This window comes from Oryzias latipes, chromosome 2 (assembly GCF_053564925.1).
Source record: "Oryzias latipes strain Hd-rR chromosome 2, Olatipes_Hd-rR_3.1".
NCBI classification, from domain to species: domain Eukaryota; kingdom Metazoa; phylum Chordata; class Actinopteri; order Beloniformes; family Adrianichthyidae; genus Oryzias; species Oryzias latipes.
In genome coordinates this window covers 23,941,351-23,966,835 of record NC_136238.1, presented here as the reverse complement: position 1 = coordinate 23,966,835, position 25,485 = coordinate 23,941,351, and the positions used below count along the sequence as shown (strand labels likewise).

General features: G+C 42.3%; 3 protein-coding genes across 6 annotated transcripts in view; 2 read left to right on the top strand and 1 right to left on the bottom strand.

Moving 5' to 3' along the window:
• LOC105355306 (NACHT, LRR and PYD domains-containing protein 12-like) overlaps positions 1 to 25,485 on the bottom strand; it is a 122,049-nt gene that overhangs the window by 18,181 nt on the left and 78,383 nt on the right. For 2 of the 4 annotated variants that reach the window (XM_078934204.1, XM_023962271.2), the window contains exons 1-5: positions 10,358 to 10,460; positions 7,386 to 7,441; positions 5,456 to 7,298; positions 3,602 to 3,775; positions 2,085 to 2,261 (exon numbers count right to left, since the gene is read on the bottom strand). In XM_078934204.1, coding sequence (XP_078790330.1) covers positions 2,085 to 2,261; positions 3,602 to 3,775; positions 5,456 to 7,278 — 2,174 coding nt within the window. In that variant the 5' untranslated portion in view covers positions 7,279 to 7,298; positions 7,386 to 7,441; positions 10,358 to 10,460. Of the gene's footprint in view, positions 1 to 2,084; positions 2,262 to 3,601; positions 3,776 to 5,455; positions 7,299 to 7,385; positions 7,442 to 10,357; positions 10,461 to 25,485 lie in introns of those variants that run through there. The other 2 variants (XM_078934199.1, XM_078934192.1) reach the window with 2 other exon arrangements.
• LOC110016657 (uncharacterized) overlaps positions 1 to 25,485 on the top strand; it is a 310,438-nt gene that overhangs the window by 276,152 nt on the left and 8,801 nt on the right. The window lies entirely within an intron of this gene.
• Positions 12,402 to 24,112, top strand: LOC144987972 (uncharacterized). The gene is made up of 3 exons (XM_078937905.1): positions 12,402 to 12,877; positions 16,764 to 17,150; positions 23,467 to 24,112. Exons 1-3 carry the CDS (start codon positions 12,706 to 12,708, stop codon positions 23,505 to 23,507), a joined length of 600 nt encoding a protein of 199 aa, XP_078794031.1. The 5' UTR covers positions 12,402 to 12,705; the 3' UTR covers positions 23,508 to 24,112.

Sequence of the window (25,485 nt, the reverse complement as noted above, 5' to 3'; positions counted from 1 at the left end):
GCTGGAGAAACTTGTCAAATCTTTCATCTACCATTTTTGTCTCTTTAGTAGCATTTAACTGGCTACTAACAGGTTATTGGATTGGTCGTTGGAGCTGTTTAACGTCTCACTTCTTTCTCCAGTCAGAGCCTCTGTGCTCACAGATGATCAGCTGGTGTCCTTTGTATTTCTATCTGGAATTGCTGGTCTGTTTCCATATGTATTCATTTGTTTTTTGAAGGCTGTAACTTTTGTCGTGTTAAAAACTCAAAATACATTTAAAGCCGTTCCATTTATATGACGGAGTTTATCACAGATTTTGACTTTCAACAACAAGCTAGCTTTCAGCAGCTGTAGCTAAATGGATAGAACAGCTAGCAGACCAATCAATGTGGTTGACCATGAGGGCCTGTGTGAAATGATACACATAACAAGCAACAACCCTGCCTAGCAACTTCCCTCTAGAGCTACTGCTGTGAAAAAACATCAGCAACCTATAGGAAGATGAAAAAGATAAAGGAGGCGTTGGAAAAGACCCATGCAGCTCAATGGGGATCACTGGACTTATTTCTGGACTCACAATTACCTGGACGTTACAGGACAACCAACGTCTCCATGGCTACCCTTACTGAACTGGAAAAGCTGAAGAAGCTGGAGGAAGTGCTAGAGCATTGTAGCTAACTTAGTTATCTATCTGTGTTTCCCTTTTTTATTAAGATGAAATTCATGATATCTATTTTTATTAGAGGTCCATCAGGGAGCTCCTGGGAGGAGAGAAGTTTGTGTCCTGCTCCGTGATGCTGCCAGCATTGTGTCATCTGTCCCGACTGATGAAACCTGTGAGGATGACCCAGCAGACTTGGCTAAATTCAAAGATAACTTTACAACAGACATGGAAAGCCGTGAGGCTGAAATGAACATCACATGGCTGAGGATAGCAACTGCCCTTGATCCTCAAGTGTCCACCAGAGATCAGAGGTGTGGAGGTCAGTCAGTGCTTTTCTCAGGGAGGGCCATAGCAGGAGGCCTAGAAAGCAAGAACCATTGGAGGAGCCCCCACCACCTAAAAAAAGAGCTGCTCTTTTGCTGAATCAAAAATCTTCTGATGAAGACCAGGACTGCATTGAGAACTGTGTGGAGCGCTACAAAGCAGAGCCCACAATCAGCTTGGAGGACTGGCCCCTTCAGTGGTGGTCAAACATCAAGGGGCCGCCTTGCACACAAGTACATGGAGACAGCAGCACCATCAGTGCCTTGTGAGAGATGATTTTTCCTCTCTGGACATGTGGTTCAGAAAAAGAGAGCTTCTCTCTCCTCTGAACAGATCAGGAGGTTTTTTGTGTCTTTAGTTGAATGGAAACGTCTAATATTCAGTCAGTGAACTTTCAATGACACTTCTTTTTGGTTCATGTCCATCAGTTGTTTGCAGCTTTTCATTGCGTTCATGAAGTTTTAAACTCTATTCTAAATGTCCTTTTGTTGTCTTTGGGCCTGAGTTGAACTTTTAAGGTTTCAGCATTTTTCAGTATTCAGAAACTTTTCTGAATACAAAGTTCCAAAAATAAAGTGTCATTTTTGAAGTGACAGTTTTTCATTTCTAGTGGTAAATGAATCTGCAGTCATTTCTGGTTTTCAGTGACTGAATGATGCACTGACCAAAGAACACTTTGTGTGTATTTGTTGTACTAGTGACATTCAAAGGAAGTGTCTGTTCTAGATTCAATATTTAAAGATCTTTTCAAACTATTTTCTTCAAATAGATTTGATGTAGTATCCTTTGAATGGTTTTCTGAAAACTGTAAGCTGAAACTAATTTGGACGCCAACTTGAACTTTCTACAGGCCGATGTGTGAACATTTTTCTGACATGAAATGGATCCGTGTTCTAAAATAGGTTGGGGATCCTGATTTACAAGATCCTGATTGAAACAGATCAGTTTCTATCAATCATCAGAACAATCAATTCAATTGATGAAGAAAATCTGAACCAATCATCAGTTTGTTTCAAACACGGCTGGAGACAGAAAATCTTCCAGTAAAACATCAGAAAGTTCTTCACCTGATCTATTCTTCTCATCCTTCAGGGAGTTCAGCTTCTTTACTGACCTCAGAGTCTGCAGTCTGCAGTCTGGACTCTCCAGAAAACCACACAGACGAAGAACTCCTGAATCCTGCAGGTTCTGGTTCCAGCTCAGGTCCAGTTCTGTCAGATTAGATGGGTTTTTCTTCAGAGCTGAGACCAAAACTTCACAGCTGATCTCTGACAAACAGCAGTCCTTCAACCTGTAATCAGACAGAAAACTGTGTTTAGGAGCAGTGATGCAGCTGGAGAACCAGGAACTTGGTCCATTCAGTCAGGTGGGATTTAAAGCTTTGATTTAAAAACTATATATGTAAAAAAAACTATATATATATATATATTTCCTTGAAAATATTGTCTGACATTGCAGTTTTTCTCAGTCGCTTTAGTACAATTCTCAGATCAGAATTGAAGTTTGCAAATACGTGTGTGCATTTCTCAAAACAATTTGTACAAACAGCAAAACACTACGGATTTCTTGCAAAAGCCTGTAACTTGCTTAAAATCTTTAGTTCATCCCTCAAAATAAGTCTTTATGTCATTGAACATGTCAGTGCCATCAGAATGTCAAGTTCTTGTGTCATTGTCTACGAACAAGACAGTCAAATTACTTAGTCATGTTGTCAATATAACTGTGTACTTTAGAGGGAGGTTCTGATGTAAACTATAGCTAAAGTTTTGATGACAATTATTGTAAATTGTAAGTTACACCTTTTTTGTTTGATTGCAAGAGACTGGACAAGATTCACATTTACACTTTTATTGTTCATATTGTAATTTGTTGACAGACCATGTCATACCAACATAGAAAAAAACAACTGCAAACAGTAACACAAAGGGAAAAATAAGATAGGACAATCTCACAACCATTTTGCAGTTAATGACTTATACGATAAACTAATGACTAGGTGTTTTGAGGAGTAAGACTATTGCACAGTAAACTATATAATACATTTTGATCAACATGACATAAACAATTGATAATGTAGCAAAGAGCAGAGAATTGTACATAATCATTTGCATGGATGTACCAAAGCAATTGCAACTTGTTCAAAGAAGTGAGAAACTGCTTATATGATGTGCACGAGTGACATCATGATGTGAAGATTGAACAAATAGTTTTGGGAATTTCATTCTGATCTAAGAATTGTACTAAAGCGACTGAGAAAAACTGCAAACTGATATGCCTCTGCAGGTTTACTCAATTCTTTCATTTCTGCACCAAAACTCTAATTTCTCTGATTTTCCTCTCTAGTCTGCAGTCCCACTTGTATCTGTGTGTCTGTGTGGCATGCTCTGCTGTGTCTGATTTAAACTTGGACCTCGGTCAGCAAATCTGACAAATGTTTCAATAGCTAAACCTTGTGATTCCATGGAAACATCTTTGTTCTAAAGAAAATCTCAGCAGCTGTTTTCTTCCACTGCAGACTCAAAGATGGTCAATTTCTGGAAGATCCAGAAAATCGTTGAATCCAAACCTTTCAGCTTCAGTGAAAAACTACAAATGTAGAAATGAACCAACCAGCACCTTCAATGTTCTGACCTCAGAGTCTGCAGTCTGCAGTTTGGACTCTCCAGTCCAGAACACAGAAACTTCATGGATGAATCCTCCAGGCTGTTGCTGCTCAGGTCCAGTTCTGTCAGGTGGGATGGGTTGGACTTCAGAGCTGAGGTCACAATTTCACAGTGAGTCTCTGAGAGTCCACAATGTGGAATTCTGTGAAGAGAAAGACAGAAACAGGTGATCTTCTGATAAATTCAGGCTTTGATGAAGTTCCAGTTGGACATTTATCTCTTCATCAGAGCTTTATCCTCATCATGAAACAGTCCTCCTCATCAGTCTCTCCCAGATCTTCATCTTTCTTTCATCTGCAGCTGGAGGAGAAGGTGGAGCTCCATGGAGCTTCATGCTGCCCTCAGTCTGTCAGTGATCTGAGGTCTGAACCCCAAAGTTCACAGTAGAACATCTGGATCACAGAGACTGACAGCTGTCACTCTGACCATGATGAGGATGATGATGATGATGATTGTTGAATGTTTTAAAATGTTGGTTCTGATCCAGTTTTCTGAGAGTTTTCTGTTTCCATTTCCAAAATGATATTTTAATGTTTTCTGCTCTGAAGCTGTAAACAACAACAGTTCATCTTCCTGTTCTGTTGCAGAACTTTGAATCCAGTTTCCTCCTCAGGTCCACATCTCCTGTCATGAACAGAACCACAGCAGCACCAAGCTTCAAGCAGAACTTTCTATGGAGGAACAAGAACCTGTGTATGTCTACAAGTTAGCTGTGATGCTAAGCTTCATTGTGCAAACTCAGAGTCCTCCTCGACTATGACGAAGATGGAAGACATCCGTCGAAAACATGTCAGGTACCGTATTTTCACAACAATAAACCACACTTGAAAGTCTTAAATTTTCTCCTAACTGTAGGGGGCGCCCTATGAGGCGCTACACCTAATGTGTAGTTGAGGGACTTTGGCAGAGGAGTCGAAGAAGACGACATTAGAACCAACTCAGCTTTTCTCACCACTGTTTTTTTCCAGCAACGAGTGTCTATGTATGTGTGCTGAAATGTGTGTGCGCTTAGTTTCCGCATGCCGCGCTCCCCAGTTTGCAAAAAGAGGGGGTAGACACTCAGCCAAGTGAGTGTGAGCATTCAGTTTGTGTTACTTGAAACAGAGACTGGTTCTTTTATTAACCTGCTCTGGAGGCTCTGAGGGTCTAAACAGGCAATTAAACCTTGAAGGAAGATCCCCTGTCGGCCCTGGAGAGGATCTCTCCACGGTCAAAAACGTCATGGCAGGAAAAGTTCAACACTAGCATGCATGTTTAACTGGTATGTTGTGTTAACGCGCCCACGCCTTAACACCTGGTGCGTCTTTTGTATGTATCAAATACCAAAAATTACCCATAACTGAGACTGCACCCTATAACCCGGTGCACACTTGGGTCATGGAAATACGGTAAGTTAAAAAAAACACAACCGTGTCTGATCTAGAATAACCTAAGAAATCAAGTTTCTGCTTCAGTTTCTTCTTTTAGTCATCAACCTGTTTCATTCACAGATCAATGATTTATCTATAAAGAAGATGATGAACAGAAGAAAGAGCATTTTATAAATGTGATTCTAGAATGACTGACATGGTGGAAATGAACACATCCTTTCATTCTGGACCTTCTGCTTTGTCTTCAAACCTTTCAAAAGGTTCTGGATTCAAATTGCAGTTGGACAAATATGATCCTTCTTTGCTCTTTAAAAGATCATATGTGTGTTAAAACAAACTGATTTTCTTCTTTCATGTTTTTTTTTATTTCCAATCATTGTCAAACCTTTCATTCATTGTAAATCAATCTGAACACTGATCTGATTTATCATCACAATCACTTCTGGACTCACCTGAACTTTCTGCAGTTCCTCACAGCTGGGATCAGTCTCCGTTTACCCTCATCTGATGTCTTGTACTGGTCCAGGTCCAGTTCATACAGAACCTCCTCTGACATCTGCAGAGTGTAGGCCAGAGCTGAGCAGTGGAACTCTGAGAGTTTCTTCTCTGATTTGTTCTCTGACTTCAGGAACTCTTGGATCTCCTGATGAACTGAGAGGTCCTTCATCTCCATCAGACAGTGATAGATGTTGATGCTTCTGTCAGGAGAAACTCCTTCACTGTTGATCTTCAGGTTGTTGATGGCTCTCTGGATGGTTTCTGGATCCTTCTCTGTGTGACCCAGCAGGCATCCTAAGAGTCTCTGGATGGTTTCTGGAGTCTTCTTTCTCTGACCCAGCAGGCCTCCTAAGAGTTTCTGGTTGGACTCCACAGAGAGACCATGAAGGAAGCGAACCAGCAGGTCCAGGTGTCCAGTTTGACTCTGCAGGGATTTCTCCATGACTCTACTTAGAAACTCATCCAGGGATGTGTTCTCCATATTGTTCTTCAGAAAGTCCTCAATGACTTTTTCCTTCCCTTTGGAGTAACAGTGGAACATGTAGACTGCAGCCAGAAACTCCTGAACGCTCAGATGAACAAAGCTGTAGACCGCTTTCTGGAAGATCTCACACTCTCTTCTGAAGATCTCAGTACAAACTCCAGAGTACACTGAGGCCTCTGTGACATCCAAACCACACTGCTGCAGGTCTTCTTGGTAGAACATGATGTTTCCTTTCTCCAGATGTTCAAATGCCAGCCTCCCCAGCTTCAGAAGAACTTCCCTGTCAGTCTCTGTCAGCTCTTGTGGACTTGTCTGATGTTCCTGCTGGTACTTGTTCTTCTTCCTCTTTGTCTGGACCATCAGGAAGTGGGAGTACATGTCAGTCAGGGTGGTGGGCAGCTTTTTTCTCTTCTTTGTGGTCAGCAGGTTCTCCAGAACCACAGCAGTGATCCAGCAGAAGACTGGAACTTCACACATGATGTAGAGGGACATGGAGCCCTTGATGTGGGAGATGATTCTGCTGGACAGCTCTTCATCTGAGAACCTCCTCCTGAAGTACTCCTCCTTCTGAGCATCATTGAAGCCTCGTACTTCTGTCAGTCTGTCCACACATGAAGGAGGGATCTGATTGGCTGCTGCAGGTCTGGAAGTGATCCAGACCAGAGCTGAGGGCAGCAGACGTCCCTGGATGAGGTTAGTGAGCAGCACGTTGACTGAGGACTTGTGTGTGACATCAGACACCAGCGGACAGTTGTTGAAGTCCAGAGAAAGTCTGCTTTTATCCAGACCATCAAAGATGAACAGAAGTTTGCAGACAGACAGCTGTTCTGCTGGGATCTTCTGGAGTGTTGGATGGAACAGCTGGATCAGAGTGAGAAGACTGTGCTGCTCATCTCTGATCAAGTTCATCTCCCTGAAGGACAGAGGAACCACAGCACTGATGTCTTGGTTCTCCAAGCCCTCGGCCCAGTCCAGAGTGAACTTCTGCACTGAGAAGCTTTTTCCAGCTCCAGCAACTCCGCTGGTCAGAACCACTCTGATGGGTCTCTGTTGGTCAGGGAGGACTTTGAAGATGTCTGGGTTCTTGATTGCAGTGTCATGGAGCTGGTTGGTCTTGGTGGTTGTCTCCAGCTGCATCACCTCATGTTGGGTGTGACCCTCTGGTCTCAGTTCCTCTGTGATGTAGAGCTCAGTGTAGACCCTGTTGAGGAGCGTTTCTCTTCCTGCTTCTTCAGTTCCTTCAGCCACATGTTCACTTCTGCTCCTCAGACTGATCTGATGTTCTCCAAACATCTCCTGCAGACCAACATCTGCTGGAAGAGCAGAGAAGAAAGCTCCTTCATGAGTGTTCCACATGTTTCCAGAAGAATCCATCAGCAGATGATCAGGCTCTGGCTCACCAGCTCTGGGTCTTTCTGCAGACTGGGGTCCGCTCCTCTTCTTCTCTCTGTGGACACTAAGGAGAAACGTTAGTGAACAACAATCAAAGCAGTCAGTGGGAAGTTCTGATCATAGAGCAGATCTAGTCCATCTGAAGGTCTAAATGATGCGTTAGCTGTGTTTGGAGCTCATGTCTGGACTGAGCTCAGAGAAAAGTTCAGCTGTTTGCTTCATCCTCCAAGACTGAGCTTTGTGTCCTCAAGTGTTGTCCATTTCTTTTTTTTCCTCTCAGACCTAAAGCTCTCACAGTTGATGGTTGACCTTCCTGCAGTAGCGGTTTTAGGCACGGGCAATATGGGCAATGGCCCGGGGCTGAAAAATGAAAGGGGGCGGAGCCGCGGCTCAGCATTTGTCAAAAAATGTATGCACCACTATTGCTTTACTCATATCACATAGTTTGTAGCAGCCTGAAAACTGATGGCCCGCTCCGCAGCTGCTTTCCTGTCTTTGAGAAGAAGACGCAAATGTTTGTGAATAATGAGAAGGGAGGGGGCGTGGGGTGAGCGGGGTGAGTGGGGTGAGCGGGGTGAGCGATTACGCATGCGCAAAACCTGGCTTGATCATCTTCCACGGGGGTGACGGTCGCGGGCCATGGCTCAGTGCTTGATGAAAAATAAAAACTGCCACTGCCCTACCCGCCAATTTTAACTGCACCCCCCCCAGTGCACACACCCCTCCCCCCTCAAAATATACATTCCAACACACACACATGCACACACACACCATCACAAACACACATACATGCACACACATTTTGCAAGGAAGGTGGGACCTAGGACTATCTGTCCCCTACCCCTTCCCTGGTGGGGGGTACGGGGCCCTTGGCAACGGCAGCCGTGTCCCCTGGGTGCCGGTTTCCTGGGCGCGGCGGTGCTCTCTCCGTGCGGGGGGGGGGGGGGTGTTCACATTACACCTGAGCCGGGGGTGTCCGTGTCCCTGGGGGGTGGGTTCTGGTCCTTGCCCCTGGGTGCTTGGCCCTGCCAAATCTCCAACTGTGGCCGAGCCTGGTTGGGCCAAGTTTACAACACCCCTGGTGGGCCCCCTTTTTCCCCGGAGCACTCTTCTCCTGGGCGGGGGCGGTTGGCCCCTGCCTTGCTCCTCCCTGAACCAACCGTGGGCCGGTTGGGTGGCTGCCTGGAGTGCGGAGCGGGTCTCCCTTGGGGGGTCCTGGCTCGTACCTGGGGTTGGGGCGGGGGGATGCCCAGAACTCCTGGGTGGTGATGGGCTGCTCGTGTGGGGCTGTGGGCGCCCTTCTCGGGTGGGGCCCTGCGTTGGGCTCTCCCGGCGCGGCGGGGGGCTGCTCTCCATGTTGGGCTGGGGCGGCGCTCTCTTTCCCCCCGTGCCTCCCTGCTCTCTGGCTCTGGGGGCCTTGCGGCGGTCCTGCTGGCCCTGGCCTGGGTGGCGGGCTTGGTCGCCCGGGCGGCGGTTGTTCCCTGCCGGTTCCCGTGTGGCGTTGGGGGGATTCCGGCTGCCGCTGCTGCTGCGGTGGGGGTCTTGGGGTGGGGATGGCTGGGCACTCTCCCTCCTTCTTTTCACATTCCACCATCCATTTTAGAAGAACATAAACACTCACCTGAGCACTGGTGTTAGCTCACCTTTGCACTAATAGCTTGCATGACTGAATGACTGAAATATTTCACACTAGTTGGTTATCAGGCATAAGTATGCGTGTGAACACTATCTGTTTTGTGTACGTGTCGACAGGTGGACATTTTTGCAGCTAGCAGGTGTGTTTATAACATTTGAGTGTGTGTGTGGACGGGCCCCGCCCTTTTTGTACTGCATTTGAACCTTACCATAATGATTAACAACCAGTAAACTTGTTGCTTTATGCTGCTTCATGGTCTTATCCCCCTTCCCCTCCTATTATCACCCCCTACCCCCCCTCTCTCTAGCGTCCCTCTCTCTTCTTCCCCTCTTTCCTTTTCCGTCCGGTCCAACACCAAAGATTTTCAGACATGATTGAAATTAATAAAGTTTGGCCTCAATTACAAAAGGGGTTTATTCAGACATACCTTTGGTTTGTCAGAAGATTAATAACCCCTCTTGTTAAAGCAAAATATGTCCAACACAAGAGGCCCTCAGCTCTCGTCTGTCTGCCCAGCTGTTGGACAGGACAAGTTAAAAAAAAAAAAAAAAAAAAAATTAGGTTGAATAAATTTAACTCAATTACTTGTTACCAATTAAATTAATTCACTACTACAAGAAGAAACTCTTTCTTTTGCTATAATGCAGCCGTGTTACTTTTTCGATGGACGTATAATCTTCATACGCCGTCATTAAAATCTCAGACTCCGTCTCACCAAAGTATAGCGCTTTCTTTTTTTCTTCACGCGTTTCCATGGTGACTCCGGAAATCAGCGATCTATTGAGAAAAACTTTTTGTTCTTGCTGTGCACGTGCATTAACCCAGGGTTGCCAAGTCCATCGTAATTACGCCAACTCATATCTGGTATTTTGGATACGAAATACTCAGAGTGAGCAAGTTCAGGCGGATTTCAGCCAGAATTCAGGGTTAAAGTAAGGCTAGTTTAAACATGCTTCCTGGAATACCCCCCTGGTTCAAGAAGATACCTGACAGCAGCTGAGAGGAAGGGCGGAGCTTCAAGCTGATTGACAGATTATTGTTCTCAGCGACTGAGAGGTGAGGTCATGTGACCTTCTGCTTCCAGACGTGCATGACCTCCCCTCATCTGTCATCTACTGACACTGAAGCAGAAACTCTGATGGAGCTGAAGGGAGGGGCCTGACTATTTCCTGGAAACAGCTCCTTCTGATCATCAGTCAGACTCAGAGGAACAGAGAGTTTGTTCACATGCAGCTCAGGAAAATGGCTGACAGTGAAGCTGAGAAGTTTTTCTTTCCATGTCCCTCACAGAAACACAACAGCTTCATGATGAGAGCAGAAAACAACTTTTACACAAATACTCACCAAAGAAGAAGAAAACGGAGGAAACTCCAACGTCTGTGTCTGCTGGAGAAACTCTGCTGTCTGATTTTGAAAGCAGAACACCTCCCTCTGTGTGTGTGTGTGTGTGTGTGTGTGTGTGTGTGTGTGTGTGTGTGTGTGTGTGTGTGGGTGTGTGTGTGTGTCTGTTTCCTCTGCAGTTACAAGCAATCATGTGACCGCAGCTGCAGCAGTCTATAAGCTGCTGGGTCCTAAAGAGAACCTCATTGTATTTCAGCTTTGAATTTAAATCAAACAAAAATATTTGATTAAATCTTCCTTTCCTCCAGAGATTCTCCATGAAAGTAAACCCTGAAGGTTTCTGTGCAGACATGAACTCAGTCAGAGAGCGTCTGAATGTTGGAGGATCCAGAAGAAACCAGGAGCTCATGAAGGTGGTTCTGTTGGAGCAGAGAGCAGAACTCTGATCCCAGTTTCAGGAACAATGCAGGCTCATGTTCTGGACTGAAGAGTTCTCCTGAAATGTTCTGTTGAGACTTCTTCAGGATCACATCTGTGTGTGAATGTGGAGGTTTGTCTGAACCAAGCTGCAGCTCACTTTGAAGCTCCTTCAGGCTCACACAGCAACAAAGACTGAAGCTGCTGTGCTGCCCTCTAGTGGCAAACATGGCATCTGCAGCACACATGTCTGCATTTCTCAACATTTTTGAAGCTCATCCAGAGAATGCCAAAAGTGTGCAAAGCAGTAATCAAAGCAAAAGGTGGCTACTATGAAGAACCTACAATATGACATATTCTCAGTTGTTTCACACTTTTTTGTTATGTATAGAATTCCACATGTGTTCATTCATAGTTTTGATGCAATTTTCATAGTCATGAAAATAAAGAAATCTCTTTGAATGAGAAGGTGTGTCCAAACATTTTGTCTGTACTGTAAATAAAAACGTTAGGTGTTTTTTGTCTTAAACTGAAAAGATATGTGAATTTATTTAAATCTTTCCCAGTTTTTTATTGAAAAAATCTTTGAAGAAGACACAGAAACAAGAAACAGCATTAAAATCTTTGCAGATTGTCGGTGAAAAAAGTTTGCATTCCAAAGATCTCTCATGTTTTTCATTTTTCTTTTATTGTGTTACATCTCAGTTATAGACTTCATAAATTGGTTATTCTAATTTTAATTAAATTTAAGTAACTTTCTCTATTGTTTTTTCACTGTAATAAAAATTTCAAAATTATTGCTTGTCTTTGTTAATAATTATCCAGTTCAATGTTTATTTATAGTCGTAATTATTCTCTTTAGGAACAGTTTTTTAGGATCTTTTTGCTTGAAACTTGTTTCATTGTTTTTTGTTAACTTAAGAAATTTCTTTATTCATTTCTGTAGTTTAGAAATACAATAAACGAATGTGATCATGTTTGGTTAGTCTCTGATGCATTGTGTAGTCAAACCTGAACTTTTCTTTTTTTTTCTAAACTTTATTATTTAACACAAATAGAACAAATATGTATGACAGGAACAATAGTCATAACAACAACAATGTCAAGGGATGGTACATGTATTACAAAAAGATTACAGATGCTATGCATCGAAAATATTCAGAGACAGTTTTCATAAATATGTATGGCCTTTTTGTTTAAACTATTAGAAATAGTATGTAAATAAGATTCTAATTATTTAATTATTAAAGGGAAAAAAGTTGTGATGAAGAAAACTTTGATTTGTGAATATGAAATTTATCAAATATTATAATTAGATTAATTGCCAATTTTACGTTTGATCTTATATTTTTTTCGTGTAGGCCAAATATGATATGTTCAAATTTCATCTGATATTGTGAAATAGTAGTCAAACCTGAACATTGGAATGAGACACAGTGTAATGACGTCACAACAGCACTCAAAATGTTTCATTGATTCTTTTTTTCTATTTTTCTTTTCTTTTCTCTATTATCTCCTGAAATAAAATCGTTTCTAAAAAATATTTGAAGCTTTTTTAACCATATTGAGGTTCAGTTAAGCAGTTTATCCGTTTCTTTTTAAATAAAGTTTCTGTACGTGACCCGGAAGTAAACAGAACAAGGCGCATTGCTAGCAGCGTTAGCTTGTTGGTAGGCTAGCAGCGTTCGCTTGTGTTGAGAGGTCGGTGGTGTTTTGTTGGGACGTTTGTGAGGTTTTTGGACAGAAAGGACGATACGTGGTTCGTGTGGGAACTCCCAGCATTTTCCAAAGTGTCGTAAATGAGTGAAGAAGTGTTGAACGGAAAGACAACGTGGATTGCTGTGATTGTGAGACTAGCAGATGATCGATCGGAGCTGCAGTGAAGAGGACGGCGGTGTTTGTGGGAGTTGGAGCTGAAGATCGGAGCAGGAACCATGTCTTCCCTTCAGTCTCTGAGAGAGTTGATCAGCGAGCGACTAGCTGCTGCTGCTGAAGAAATCTGCAGACTCTGTGAAGGAACCATCGTCCAGTACGAGCAGGAGCTCTGTCGTCAGCGCAGACTGCTGGATGTCATCTGGAAACCACAAATTCAACTTCACCACATAGGTATGTGTGACCTTTAACAAAGAAACAGAGACGCTTCATGCTCTTCTTTTTGGGGACCCGTCTGTCACTCAGTGGCGGATCTACACTAACTTACTCCCCGGGCGAGTAACAACACCCCCCCCCCCCCCCCCCGCACACATAGAAATTTGATTACATTCTTTTCGTGTTATCTATCTTTATTTGTCCATTTTACACAAAAAATCATTAATTTCACAAACTACAGGGGTGTCAAACTCTGTCACACAGGGGGCCTAAATTAAAAAACCAGCTTTAAGGCCCGTACACACCGGGACGAATTTCACGCGCGATATTCGCTGACTTTTATCGCCTTGTGACTAAACAAAGGGCACTAATGTGAGTGTGCACACCGACGCGAAAAACGCGTAAAAGCGTCATTTTTTAAAAACGCCTCGGGTTCGTTTTTTTGGTTAAAACTATACGACCAATGAGAACGGCGCTTTTGCACACGTGTCTGGAGCTTCTGAAGTTACAGTAAAACACAGCTTGGGGGCGCTCAAACATCAAACTGCCTTTCTGAGCACACATACCAGCGAAGAAGATAGACGCCAAGTAGCGTCTACACTGCCGCGAAGAAATAATGACGGACATTCTAAAATATCCCCGAAAACGCTCATGATACATTTTCAGTTCTTGTACCAGTCGATAAAACTCCCTTATGTTCTTCTCTTCTCGTAACTATGGGACAGGGCTCCAGACTAACTTTTTTCACTAGGAGCACAGTGGCCCCTAACTGAAAATTTTAGGGGCGCAACCAGAAAATTTAGGGGCGCATACCGTAAATCAACATTCTAACCCAATTTACTAATTTCCACTGTATTACTAATAAATACTTTAATAATAGATGCAGAAATTACAATGTGCTGTTTCAGATTCAGTGTCACATTTTAATCTGCACTTTTGAAGATTCAACAAGAAGGTAAACTGACATCACCATCACTGTCATGACAGTACAAATAAGTAAAGAAAACGGATGGAAATTTATCTTTGTGACACCAAATAGGTGCAGCCAAGATGCACAACAAGCGTGTTTGAGATCACCCAGGTGGACTCAACGCTGCGCAGATCACCTGGTGTGTGACATATATTTTTGTTTTTGCTTCCACATCAACTGTCAATCATCACAAAAATATCGCAAGAAAGGGGTGGGAGCAAGGGGCAAACCTACCCGGACACAGCTGAAAACTGAACTGACTGAAAGCTGCCCTACAGACTACAAAACAATGCATTATGGGACGTGTGTCCTGATGGTTTTTGTAGTTGAGTGATTAATTAAAATAATTTAAAATACCAATTCATTAAAAAAGGCTACATAAACTACAAAACATTAAAATAATCATAAAATATATAATAACACAGATCATACTAAGGGGGAGAGGAATATTAAATCTAAATTGAATGTTAAGGACAACTCCAATTTCCTGTTCTCCTTCAGTCTTGCTGCAGATTCGCCTTCATCACACAGCCGCCCCCCCCCCCCCCCCCCATCTCAAACACGTCTATCGTTGCATTTTCCCCACGTATTTTCAGTGTGTCTAAAACTAATGTTATTTTTGCTCGAGCGTGTTTAAAGTTCAAGCCCCGTTAGCTGTCACGCATGTAGGTGTGGGACATTTATTCTCCTCAGCTGACCCGACTCCCGCGGGACGGGGGCGGTCGGTCGGTGTGCTGCCGTAACCCGTAAGATGCGCCGCCGTAACCGTAGCCAAAACCTAAACCTTCCTCCGGGTCTGTTGACCCAGAGAAAAGTTCAGCACGGACTGCATGTATTTAGAAAATTACGAGCGAATAGATACGTTCTAGAAAGGAAAGTAAAGAACTCCTTAATGTGGTCCGGGGAGGGGGCTGTCAGGTTTCCTGCTTGCAAAACCCTGTCATTGTCACGCCCCCAAGAGTCATATACCCCACTGTGATTGGTTGGTCAGCTCTAGGCCCCGCCCCCTCCACGCATTTTAGCCACTCACAGTGGCTTTCCCTATTCTTCTCACACGCAGTGGCCGCCTCACAGACAGGTATCACGCGAGAGTGTACGTGCTCGCGTTTCATGAGTATGTGCGCGAGTGTGTGTGTCTGCCTGCGTGCGTGTGCGCTTGCGTCTCATTGATTATTTCATTGATCATTGACGTGCCCCTTCCAAGTTTAATGTCTAAAAAAATACGGAGGGTGGGGGAGGCAAATTTACTGCTCGCACATGTGCGACTGGATGTAAAATTTAGTCGCACACTCTCAAATTTTGGTCGCAAAATGCGACCAATTGCTCGCAGTCTGGAGCCCTGTGGGATGTACCCAAAATCTGCGTATTTTCCGGCGTCTTTCATCATTCAATAGAACAATAATTTCTTCATCGCTGGAGCTGGAGCTACTGGTGCTTGAAATATTCATGTTTTCTTTGTTTGATTCTGACAAGCGCGTAAATACTTGCTCTCTTCTTCTGAGTGAAAAGCGACTTTAAGAAGCGTAAATTTTTGCAGCGCCACGTTGTGTACAGGAGTGTTTCTGTTTTACATTAAGCGCCATCTAATGTCAGGGAATGAAATTGCATGTTCACTCGGCTCATCGTCAGCGAAAAACACCTGGGTGTGAACACAAAAAACGTGTTGAAAAACGCTGGCGAAAAACGGCTGGCAAATATTCGTCCCGGTGTGTACGGACCTTTAGGTTTTCGGCCAAACAAGAAACATTTACTGAAAACACTAAAGCTAAACTTAAACTTTTACAACTTAAAACTGAACTGAAAATGAATAAAAACAGACAGGAATATTAACCCAGAATAAATCAAGTTAAACCTTAAATAACATATAATATTTTGTTCTCTATAAAAATACATTGTCAAAATTATACAATGAATATGCTGCAAAACAAAGCCTGGTGATATTATTACTTTTAGGTCTTATAAAACATTAAAAACGTAACCATATAACTCATCACTAGCATTTTCCTAATTTTGTGCAACACCAACAGTAAAAGTCCTGCAAAAACTTCAATCCATTTAATCACTTCACATCAAGTATAATAAGATTTCAATCATTGGTGATTTTGATTGACATGTCGTCAACATTGATGATGTAATGACTGAGAGTTTTCATTGATTTCAAAAATGTCCCACAACTATGGACTTGGTCATTACCTACAGCCTGTCTGCTGGAAGGTCCAGTGTGTCCAGTTGTGTATATTTGTGTACATCTGTCCACAACTGTCCAGAGACCACTTGTGTACAGAATCCAATGTACACATCTGGAGCAGCTGCTTGAGCTGGTGGAACCACACTCCAGTGTCGTCAAGTCCCGACTGTGTGCCATAAATGCAGATGCCAGTAACATGTGTCACACATGATCCATGAGTGGTCAGTGACGTGTCTTTATCAGACACTACTGTGTGTTTGTTTCTGTCACCAATGGAATCGGCACATTCCTACTCTAGAACCAGAAGAACAAACTGGAAGAACAAAGCTTCAAGTTGGCTTCTCATCTCATTGCACAAGGCAGAAAAAAGGCGGGACTTCAACCATCAGCCTGAAACAAAGTTCACATTTAAACTGTGTCAATGTCAGATGGAGAAATAGAATAGAATATAGAATATTAGAATAACTTAGAAATGTGACCTGTGTAAATCACTCAGCATTGAATTTTTATTAAATATTGACACTTTAAATGACACTTTTGATTATTTATTTTCAATTTTAAGAAATTTACGACACATCTATTACTTAAATTAATGGCATCTATATTTATTGTTTCAATTAGTCTCTTCTGGTCCTCTAGACTCCTCAGGAACTTTCCCCAATGATCACAGAGTTTATGGATGCTTGACAAAACCTAAAGTCCTGGAAACGTACAAAAGACTTCTTGTTGTGTTTGTGTCCCTGCAGACCTCCCCCAACATTGGATGACTGAAGAGGAAGATCTTTGCAACCAGCACAGGGACTTCAGAGTGGAACAAGAGGAACCAGAACCTCAACAGATTAAAGAGGAACTGGAGGAACTCTGCATCAGTCAGGATGAAGAGCAGCTTGATCTGAAGCAGGAGACTGATACCTTGATGGAGATTCCTACTTATGAGGAAGATGAGAGCAGTGAAGCAGATCTAAACAATCAGCAGAGCTTTAATGTAACTGATAGTCAGGATGAAGAAGGAAACCAACATGAAGAATCAACATCAACTACAGATGAAGAGACAGACCCACAGAACAGTGATCAGAGGAAGAGAAGAGACAGAAGTCATGTCCAAAGTGTGGACAGCTCTCACAAGTCAGCAGGTCAGTGTGACTCTGATCTTCATCTCCACACTATCGGTATGTTCACTTCAACAACGGTTCTATCTTGAGCTTCAAGCTCTCCAAACATGCAGTCCATCAACAGCGTGTCCTGGAAGAGTCTCTCCTGTCTCTTCCAGTTGAAAAGACAGAAGACATTGTTGGTCAGTGCAGCCGACAACATTCTTCAAATCATATGATCGTAGCTAGTCCCTCCAGCTAACGACAAACGGGAAACCTTAACAGATCAAAGAGAAAATTTTTAGCAGATAAAAAAGTACAATCTGTTTGTCGTCTGTGGTTCTAAGTTTGTAGTTCAGTTCTTTTCAGCAGATTTCTCTGTCAAACCCAAAATCCCATCTAAACCTCTTTGATGTCTCCATGTCTCCAATTCCAGACATTCAGACAGATTCTATTTCCAAAACTACATTTCAAGCTAAAACCCAAAGACAGGGTCCTGCTCATGGATCTGCAGACAGAAAAGATTCCAAACCTGAACACATCAGTGAAAAAATGCTTAGTTCAAAAATTTTAACACTGAAACACTAAAGAACCATTTGGTCCAGTTTCTTCCAGATCAAAACCCAACAAGAACTTTGTGGTTCCACTTTACTGATTAACAAAATACTTTTGTATTTCTATTTTCCAGCTATTAAGTCAATCATTTCGAAAATTTAGCTTTTACATATTTACAAAAAATAAGTGTTATTAGAACTGTCGTTTGTTTAAAAAAAATACTGGGAGAAAATCTGAATTAGTTTTGATTTAATTTTATTTTTTCAGTCATAAAACAGCATCTAAAAAATCCATCAAAGTGCTCATCTTCTGTATCTGAAATAGGGTTGTGCCGATGGACGATATCATCGTCCATCGTGATGGGTGACTGACATCCCGATGGAGAGACCACCATCGTGATGCCACGCCCCCGCCACGTTACGAGTCGACCCCATAAGCCGCGGTTACATGTACAAAATATCTTGATGGGATCAATGGTCGGATTAGAATCCAACCGTGTACATGGGCCCAGAAAAATGTTTTCAGAATATAAAAACGTTCACTAAAGTCACACTTTCCGTCGGAATAAATCATTCGCACATGCGCAGTAGGGTTTGAAAACCGGAAGGATATAGATTCCGCCGAGCTGCTTTTTTTTTTCAAACTTTATTGAATGTAACAATTCAATACAAAACGATTATAAACAGCGCCGAGCGGCTATATACATTGACATGTCAGCTCGGTAAAATACGAGATGACCTTCTAAGCGTGTTTTTAATAATGTTACGGTTCTTATGAAACACCTGTTCGCTCATCATTTGAATTTTAATCCGTGTGGTCAGTGCTTTTTCTGAACGAAGCCAGGATTAGCAGTATGCTAACACGGGCTAACAACATTAGCTTTGGGTGGCGCTGCAACATGTGTGAATAACATCAGCCTTTATTTTAGTCGGGGCACGACTGGAAACACAAATCCACGTGATTGCTTGAATGTTTTCTAAGGACTGAGCGACATTTCTGCTTTGAGGCTCAAACCGCTGTGTGTCTGCTGACGATCCGAGCTGTGCTCAGACACACACTTTTAGACCCGGTTCTGTGTTCGGTAGCTAGTACCCCTAGAGCTGTGGGACGGATCGCAGTCCTAAATCTCCCACACATACCGCTCATTATAAGGTATAATGAGCAGTAAGATACAGAAGATGAGCGGTATGTGCGGTATAATGAGCGGTATATGTGTTATACTCATTGTACCCCCCCCCCCCCCCCCCTTCCCATCAAACACAAAGCTGGAAGTCCGCGCTCCGCCGGTCCACTGCACTAATTAAGTGCGGGAGCGGACTACTTCTTTTCTGTTTTGTTTGTTACTTTTTTTTGTTAAAGTCACTTCCCTCAGTTTATACTGGATCATCGCGGATTAACCATTAGTTGGGAAATAAAATGAAAAAAGCAAAATAACGAATAGCAGTTATATAAGAACGAAAAATGTAAAAAATGCTGCTGCTGCTCACAAACTGTAGCGTAACTCACCCGGCGCTGCCTTCTACAACACTATAAATCCAACTTTTCCTGCCCCTTTGTACGTATCCTACCACGCGGCTCCCGTTCTCCACATTGTGACTCACCAGGAGGTGAAAAGTGAGCGGAGCTTCGTCCATGTCGGTAATTCAGCTGGGCTGGAGGTGTTTGTCTGCGATCTTTTTACTGCAGTATGAGTGGAAGATGAACAGCTTTTCATTGTAATCCGCTGGAAGTTGCTGCGTCATCCAGATGGAAAGATGAAGCCGTTAAACCAGAGTATAAAGCTTTTTCTGTAAGCTTCTCCAAGATGATTGCTGATTGTTAATCCCTCGGTCAGTCGTCTTTTTACCGCGGATATTCAGCTGCGTCTTCTTGAAAGTTGGAGTTTGTATTCCAGCTTCCTCCACTTGGGAACCATGGATTCATTTATCTTGAATCATCTTGCAGTTGCTCCCATGTTCTTCCTTGTACACCAGTGTGGGCACCTGGAGTCTCCGGTTTCAACAACTTAGGCTTGTAACTCCTTCAAAATAGTATTAGGGCTCTTGGTGGCTTCTCTCACACATTCAAAAAAGGGCCATATTCCTTCCACTTCTTGATTGATTTCACTGAACTCCGGGGCATGTTCAATACCTTGGATAATTTTGTGTATCCATCCCTGACTTGTACCTTTTCAACAAGCCTTTCTCTGAGTTGCTTGAAGTGTTTTTCTGCCTTCATGGTGACATGGTAGCCTGGAATACTGCTCCACCAGTATCTGGACCCTTTATAGGCTGGTGTTTTATAATTCAGTCACTTGGGACCCACCCACACCGGTCAGGTGATCTTCATTTGACCAAATGTGAGACTATTGGCACTAATTAGATGGACTTCTATTGAATTAGACCATTACATTTAAAATGGGGTCTAATAATTAACAATTATAATTCATTTCATACTTTTTGTTTCATTGACATTACGTTGTAGAAATCTGTTTTCACATTGACATTGAAGATTTTTTTCTAGTAAATTTCTGAGAGAGAAAAGACAAATTTTATTGACCATGAGTGATTTATGAAAACAGCAAAAGGGACAAACATCCAAGGGGGTTGGTTTGCACAATAAATCACAAGTTTATATTTATTGCAAGATCAAGCTGTGAAATATGTATATCCCAAAAGACAATGAAAATTGCAAAAACTGGTTACCTTAAATATGCTAAGACAATCTTATGGCAGCTTGAAGTATTTATCGACTCAAATAAATCCCTTTATGCATTTAACCAATCAGATGGATACCTTCCCTTTTTTGACCAATCAGATGGAGCTCTTTTATTTTAGATGTTCATCTCCTATGTAGACTAGGGTCATTTGGAGTATCATTTTTAAACTGTTGCAATGCAATGGGAATACTGTTTTTGGTTGCTTTCCTATTTGTTTATATACCACAAGTTATATCTTTATTGCAATATTAATCACTAATATCATATTCGGGAGTTTTCCTCAAATCGTGAATACTTAAGGCACTGTATGTGCATATACAGAGCCCATGACCTGACATAAATGGATAAAATAATAAATATCTTGTTCCCACAAATTAATAATTTGTTCCCACAAAATAATGTCTTGTTGCCACGCAATAATTAAGTTGTGTAAAAGAAATAATTTCTTGTTCTCTTGAAATATCACGTTCCCATGCATTGATTTGTGTGAATGGAATACTTCTTCATGTCATAAGTCATCATAAACATGGATGTGAGTAATATTTGGATTTACAGCAGATACTTTCACATGTCTGTGTATGTCTCATTACATTGCACAGAAGACAAGGATGATGTTTAGAGATTGTTGCCGTCTCGTCCGGCACATTCGGATGGTTCAGGACATCCAAAAATGAAATATGCAGTTGGGAAATGAAAAGACACACAAGAGTCTGCATGAATTTTCAAACCTTTTGCAAAAGGGGAGAGGTGGAGAAACACGACCTGTTAGGCTTTGTGGCTGTCCTCTCACTCTTTCCTCAAGGCTAAAAGGCTTTTTTATTATTCAGTAAGGGAAGATGTAAACATACTAGATACGTCATTAGAATGGTGTGTTTTTGTCTAGTCTGCATTGCAGGTGTTGTGGCTCCATAAACACTCCAGTACAGAAAGAAAACAGAGACCCAAAGTCAAAAACAGGCCTACTGGTGACCTCGGCACATATTACACTGACCAAAAATATAAACGCAAAACTTTTGTTATTGCTCCCATTTCTTATGGTATGAACTCAAAGATGTGAAACATTTTCGACATACACAAAATAACCAGTTCTCTGAAATATTGTTAAAAAATCTGTCTAAATCTGTGATAGTGAGCACTTCTCCTTTGCCAAGACAATCCATCCCACCTCACAGGTGCGCCATATCAAGAAGCTGATTAGACAGCATGATTATTGCACAGGTGTGCCTTAGACTGGCCACAAGAAAAGGCCACTCTGAAATCTTCAGTTGTATCCCACAGCACAATGCCACAGATGTCAGAAGTTTTGAGGGAGCGTGCAATTGGCATGCTGATAGCAGGAAAGTCCACCAGAGCTGTTGCTAGGGAATTTAATGTCCATTTCTCCACCATAAGCTTCATCTTCTCTGTGGAGAAGATGGTGTTTATTAATTTATTTAAAACCTTAGACACCAGATATGAGCTGTATTGTTAATCCTTTAAAAACTGGTGCTACTCTCAAGGTGAATGTTTTTCTCCTTTTAGTATAGACTACAAAGTGTGACTCAAAACACAGCTGGGACTTTAAGTAACTTTTGTAGAATAACAAAATTATATAAAACAAGACAAATTATATAAACAAGTCAAAAAAGGGAGTGAGAAGAAGAAAAATCAGTAACGCTTTCTTTTACAGTACAGTACTTACAGTGTACTTAAGTGGTATTTACATGGTACTTATTGTGTAACTACTGGGTACTTTCAGGGTACTTACATGGTACATTTTATGACATTTACTGGGTACTTACAGTTTGTTTACATGGTACTTTCTATGGGACTTTACTGGGTACTTACATGGTACTTTTTTGTGTCTACTCTGTACTTACCGTGTATTTATATGGTACTTTTTGGTTCATACCTATGTGGTACATACTGGGTATTTATAATATTCTTACTGGGTATTTACATTTTGTGCAAAGGTGTCTTTTATGGTACTTACCACATGTATGAACAAGGTAAGTACAGATAAAGTACCTTGACATTTAGGTCTGCACTCGCTGCATGTTTCATGGTATTTACCATGAATTTACCACAGAAACTACCCCTTAAGTACACTAAAACTGTACTGTAAAAGAAAGTCAGCCCTATTTCCACTCAACTACATGGTACTTTCATGACTAAATACTGGGTATGTTCACTTGAATATTACTTGGTACTTACCCCTGAAGTACAATGAATCTGTACTGTAAAAGAAAGTCAGCCCTATTTCCACTCAACATCATGGTACTTTCATTACTAAATACTGGGTATGTTCACTTGAATATTACTTGGTACTTACCCCTTAAGTACAATGAATCTGTACTGTAAAAGAAAGTCAGCCCTATTTCCACTCAACTACATGGTACTTTCATTACTAAATACTGGGTACGTTCACTTGAATATTACTTGGAACTTACTAGGGGTGTCACGATTTCAATTTTAAATCGAAATCGATCGAAATTAAGTCACAATCTCGAACTTCGAATTAAAAAAATGGAATCGTCGATCACGCGGCCACGCCCCCATGTTGCGTCCGGTTACTTGCCAAGCGGAAAAAAACACTTGTGTTGAAGTGCTGCGAGTCAACCTCCTCTAACAGCTGCTCAAAAAATAGCATGGTAACTGCAGGAGACCCATTGACAGAACTCGAATCCCCTCCTTTTTCACTGAAGTCGCCGGTGTGGAAGTATTTTGGATTTCCAGTGAGTTATGTTGACAACGTTCGCGTTGTCGAAAAATAAAACAACTTTTTGCAAGCTGTGCTATGTGCGTGTACTATATTCTCTCACTGGCAGCACGACTAACATGGCAGGGCATCTCTGCAGGTACCACAAAAACATAGATTTATTTATTTATCTGTTAAACCAGTGCTTCTCAAATAGTGGGGCCGCCCAGATTCGATGCCGGGGGGGGGGGGGGGGTGCGCAGTAGCAGCGGTCTTAGGCAAAGCTGGCAAAGGTGCGCAAATTTAACGGGGGTCGGCGGTGACAGCAGCTCAGAGCTTGGTAAAAATCTGATCCACTGTTTGTTTCTTATTATCTGTTAATCACAGAGTTTCTGACAGCCTGAAACAGTAAACCTCCGTCCCTGCAGGTGCGCGCTCACGTTTCCTGTCACACGCGGCTCCCGCGTGAGAGAGAATGAAAGGAAAGGATTGGTGGGCTCCGCATACGCGGAGTGTTGCCCAGATCAGGATCATCACGTGCCTTTAGATTACTCAGCTCATACTAAATGTCATTCTTTATCCACTATTGTAGACATTTTGGTGACGTGTCTTTATTTTCCATATTCTTTGTCTGCCTGTTTAGTTGGTGTCCGTATTTGACATAAAGATAGCAAGTAATGCAGGAAAACAGCTGCACTTCATGACATCATAAAAAAAATAATAATTTAGAAACCAAATCAGAACATTGTTTATTACCTATTTTTTCAGATTAAAAACGTTAAATATATTGGTGCTGCTGTGTTAATGTTTCAGATAAATTTACATTGAATATTATTTATTGATTTAATTATTTTTCTCTGCATCAAATTGTTTAAGACACTTAATTGTTCAGAGATTATGAACATGTCTGTTTTATTGTTTTTGTTTGTTTTGTTGTGATCTTGAATGTCATCTTTTGTGAAGAAGACTGCACTTACAAAAGAGAAACTGAATGGCAGTTAATTTTAAGTTTTCAATTGACTAAAGATACAGGTTATTGTTAAATTATGTTGTTAATAAAAGTTTTAAATTTGACCATGTAGTGTGGTACATTGCAAGCAAAGGTCATATATTATATTGCATTAAAGTCTAGTTTGAAAAATGACAATGTGTGCTTTAAAAAAGAATAAATGTAAAAATCGAGAATCGAATCGAGCCATTACCTTAGAATCGAAAATGCAATCGAATCGAGGATTTGGAGAATCGTAACAGCTCTAGTACTTACCCTTTAAGTACAATGAAACTGTACTGTACAAGAAAGTCAGCCCTATTTCCACTCTGTTACATGGTACTTTCAGTAGTAAATGCTGGGTATAATCTAGGGTTGTGCCGATGGACGATATCATCGTCCATCGTGATGGGTGACTGACATCCCGATGGAGAGACACCATCGTGATGCCACGCCCCCGCCACGTTGCGAGTCGACACCATAAGCCATGGTGTACAAAATATCTTGATGGGATCAATGGTCGGATTAGAATCCAACCGTGTAGATGGGCCCAGAAAAATGTTTTCAGAATATAAAAACGTTCACTAAGCTCATACTTTCGGTCGGAATAAATCATTCGCACATGCGCAGTAGGGTTTGAAAACCGGAAGGGGATATAACTTCCGCCGAGCGGCTTTTTTTCCCAAACTTTATTGAATGTAACAATTCAATACAAAACTGTCATGGTGCAGGGTGGCTTGAGAGCCGGTTGGACCCAGACGCAGAGGCGGAGGCATGAGGATCAGGGGCAAAGGGGTTTAATGCGAAACACAAACGAAAAGCGCTGCAGAGCAGGATCTCAGAACTGAAACATAACTCACTGTGACGTGGCAAGAGAACAAGGAACTTGGCATGACAAGACGAGAACACCAGAACAGGAACACTAATGGACCAACACAGGAGGAAGGCAGAGACAAGACTTAAATACAGACAGGGCAGACAAGACACAGGTGGACACGATCAGGGCTGATGGGGACCAAAGGAAGTAAAACTCAAGAAAACAGACAAGACAGGAGACTTTCAAAATAAAACAGGAAACAGAAACAAGACAGAACAAGGACCAAAAACAAGACAAGTTCAAATCATGACAGTACCCCCCCCTCAAGGAACCGCTCCGAGGTTCCAAAAGTCACATGAGGGGGGGGCCCCGGAGGATAAACCTCGACGGGCACAAGAGTCCAGAGGACGGCCGGGGGGCCCAGAGGTCCGGCGAGGCAGGTCCGGAGGACGGCCGGGGGGCCGAGCGGTCCGGCGAGGCAGGTCCGGCATGAGATGCGTGGAGGAGTCGTCAGGCTTGGAGGCGTCGTCAGGCTTGGAGGCGTCGTCAGGCTTGGAGGCGTCGTCAGGCTTGGAGGCGTCGTCAGGCGTGGAGGCGTCGTCAGGCGTGGAGGCGTCGTCAGGCGTGGTGGAGTCGTCAGGC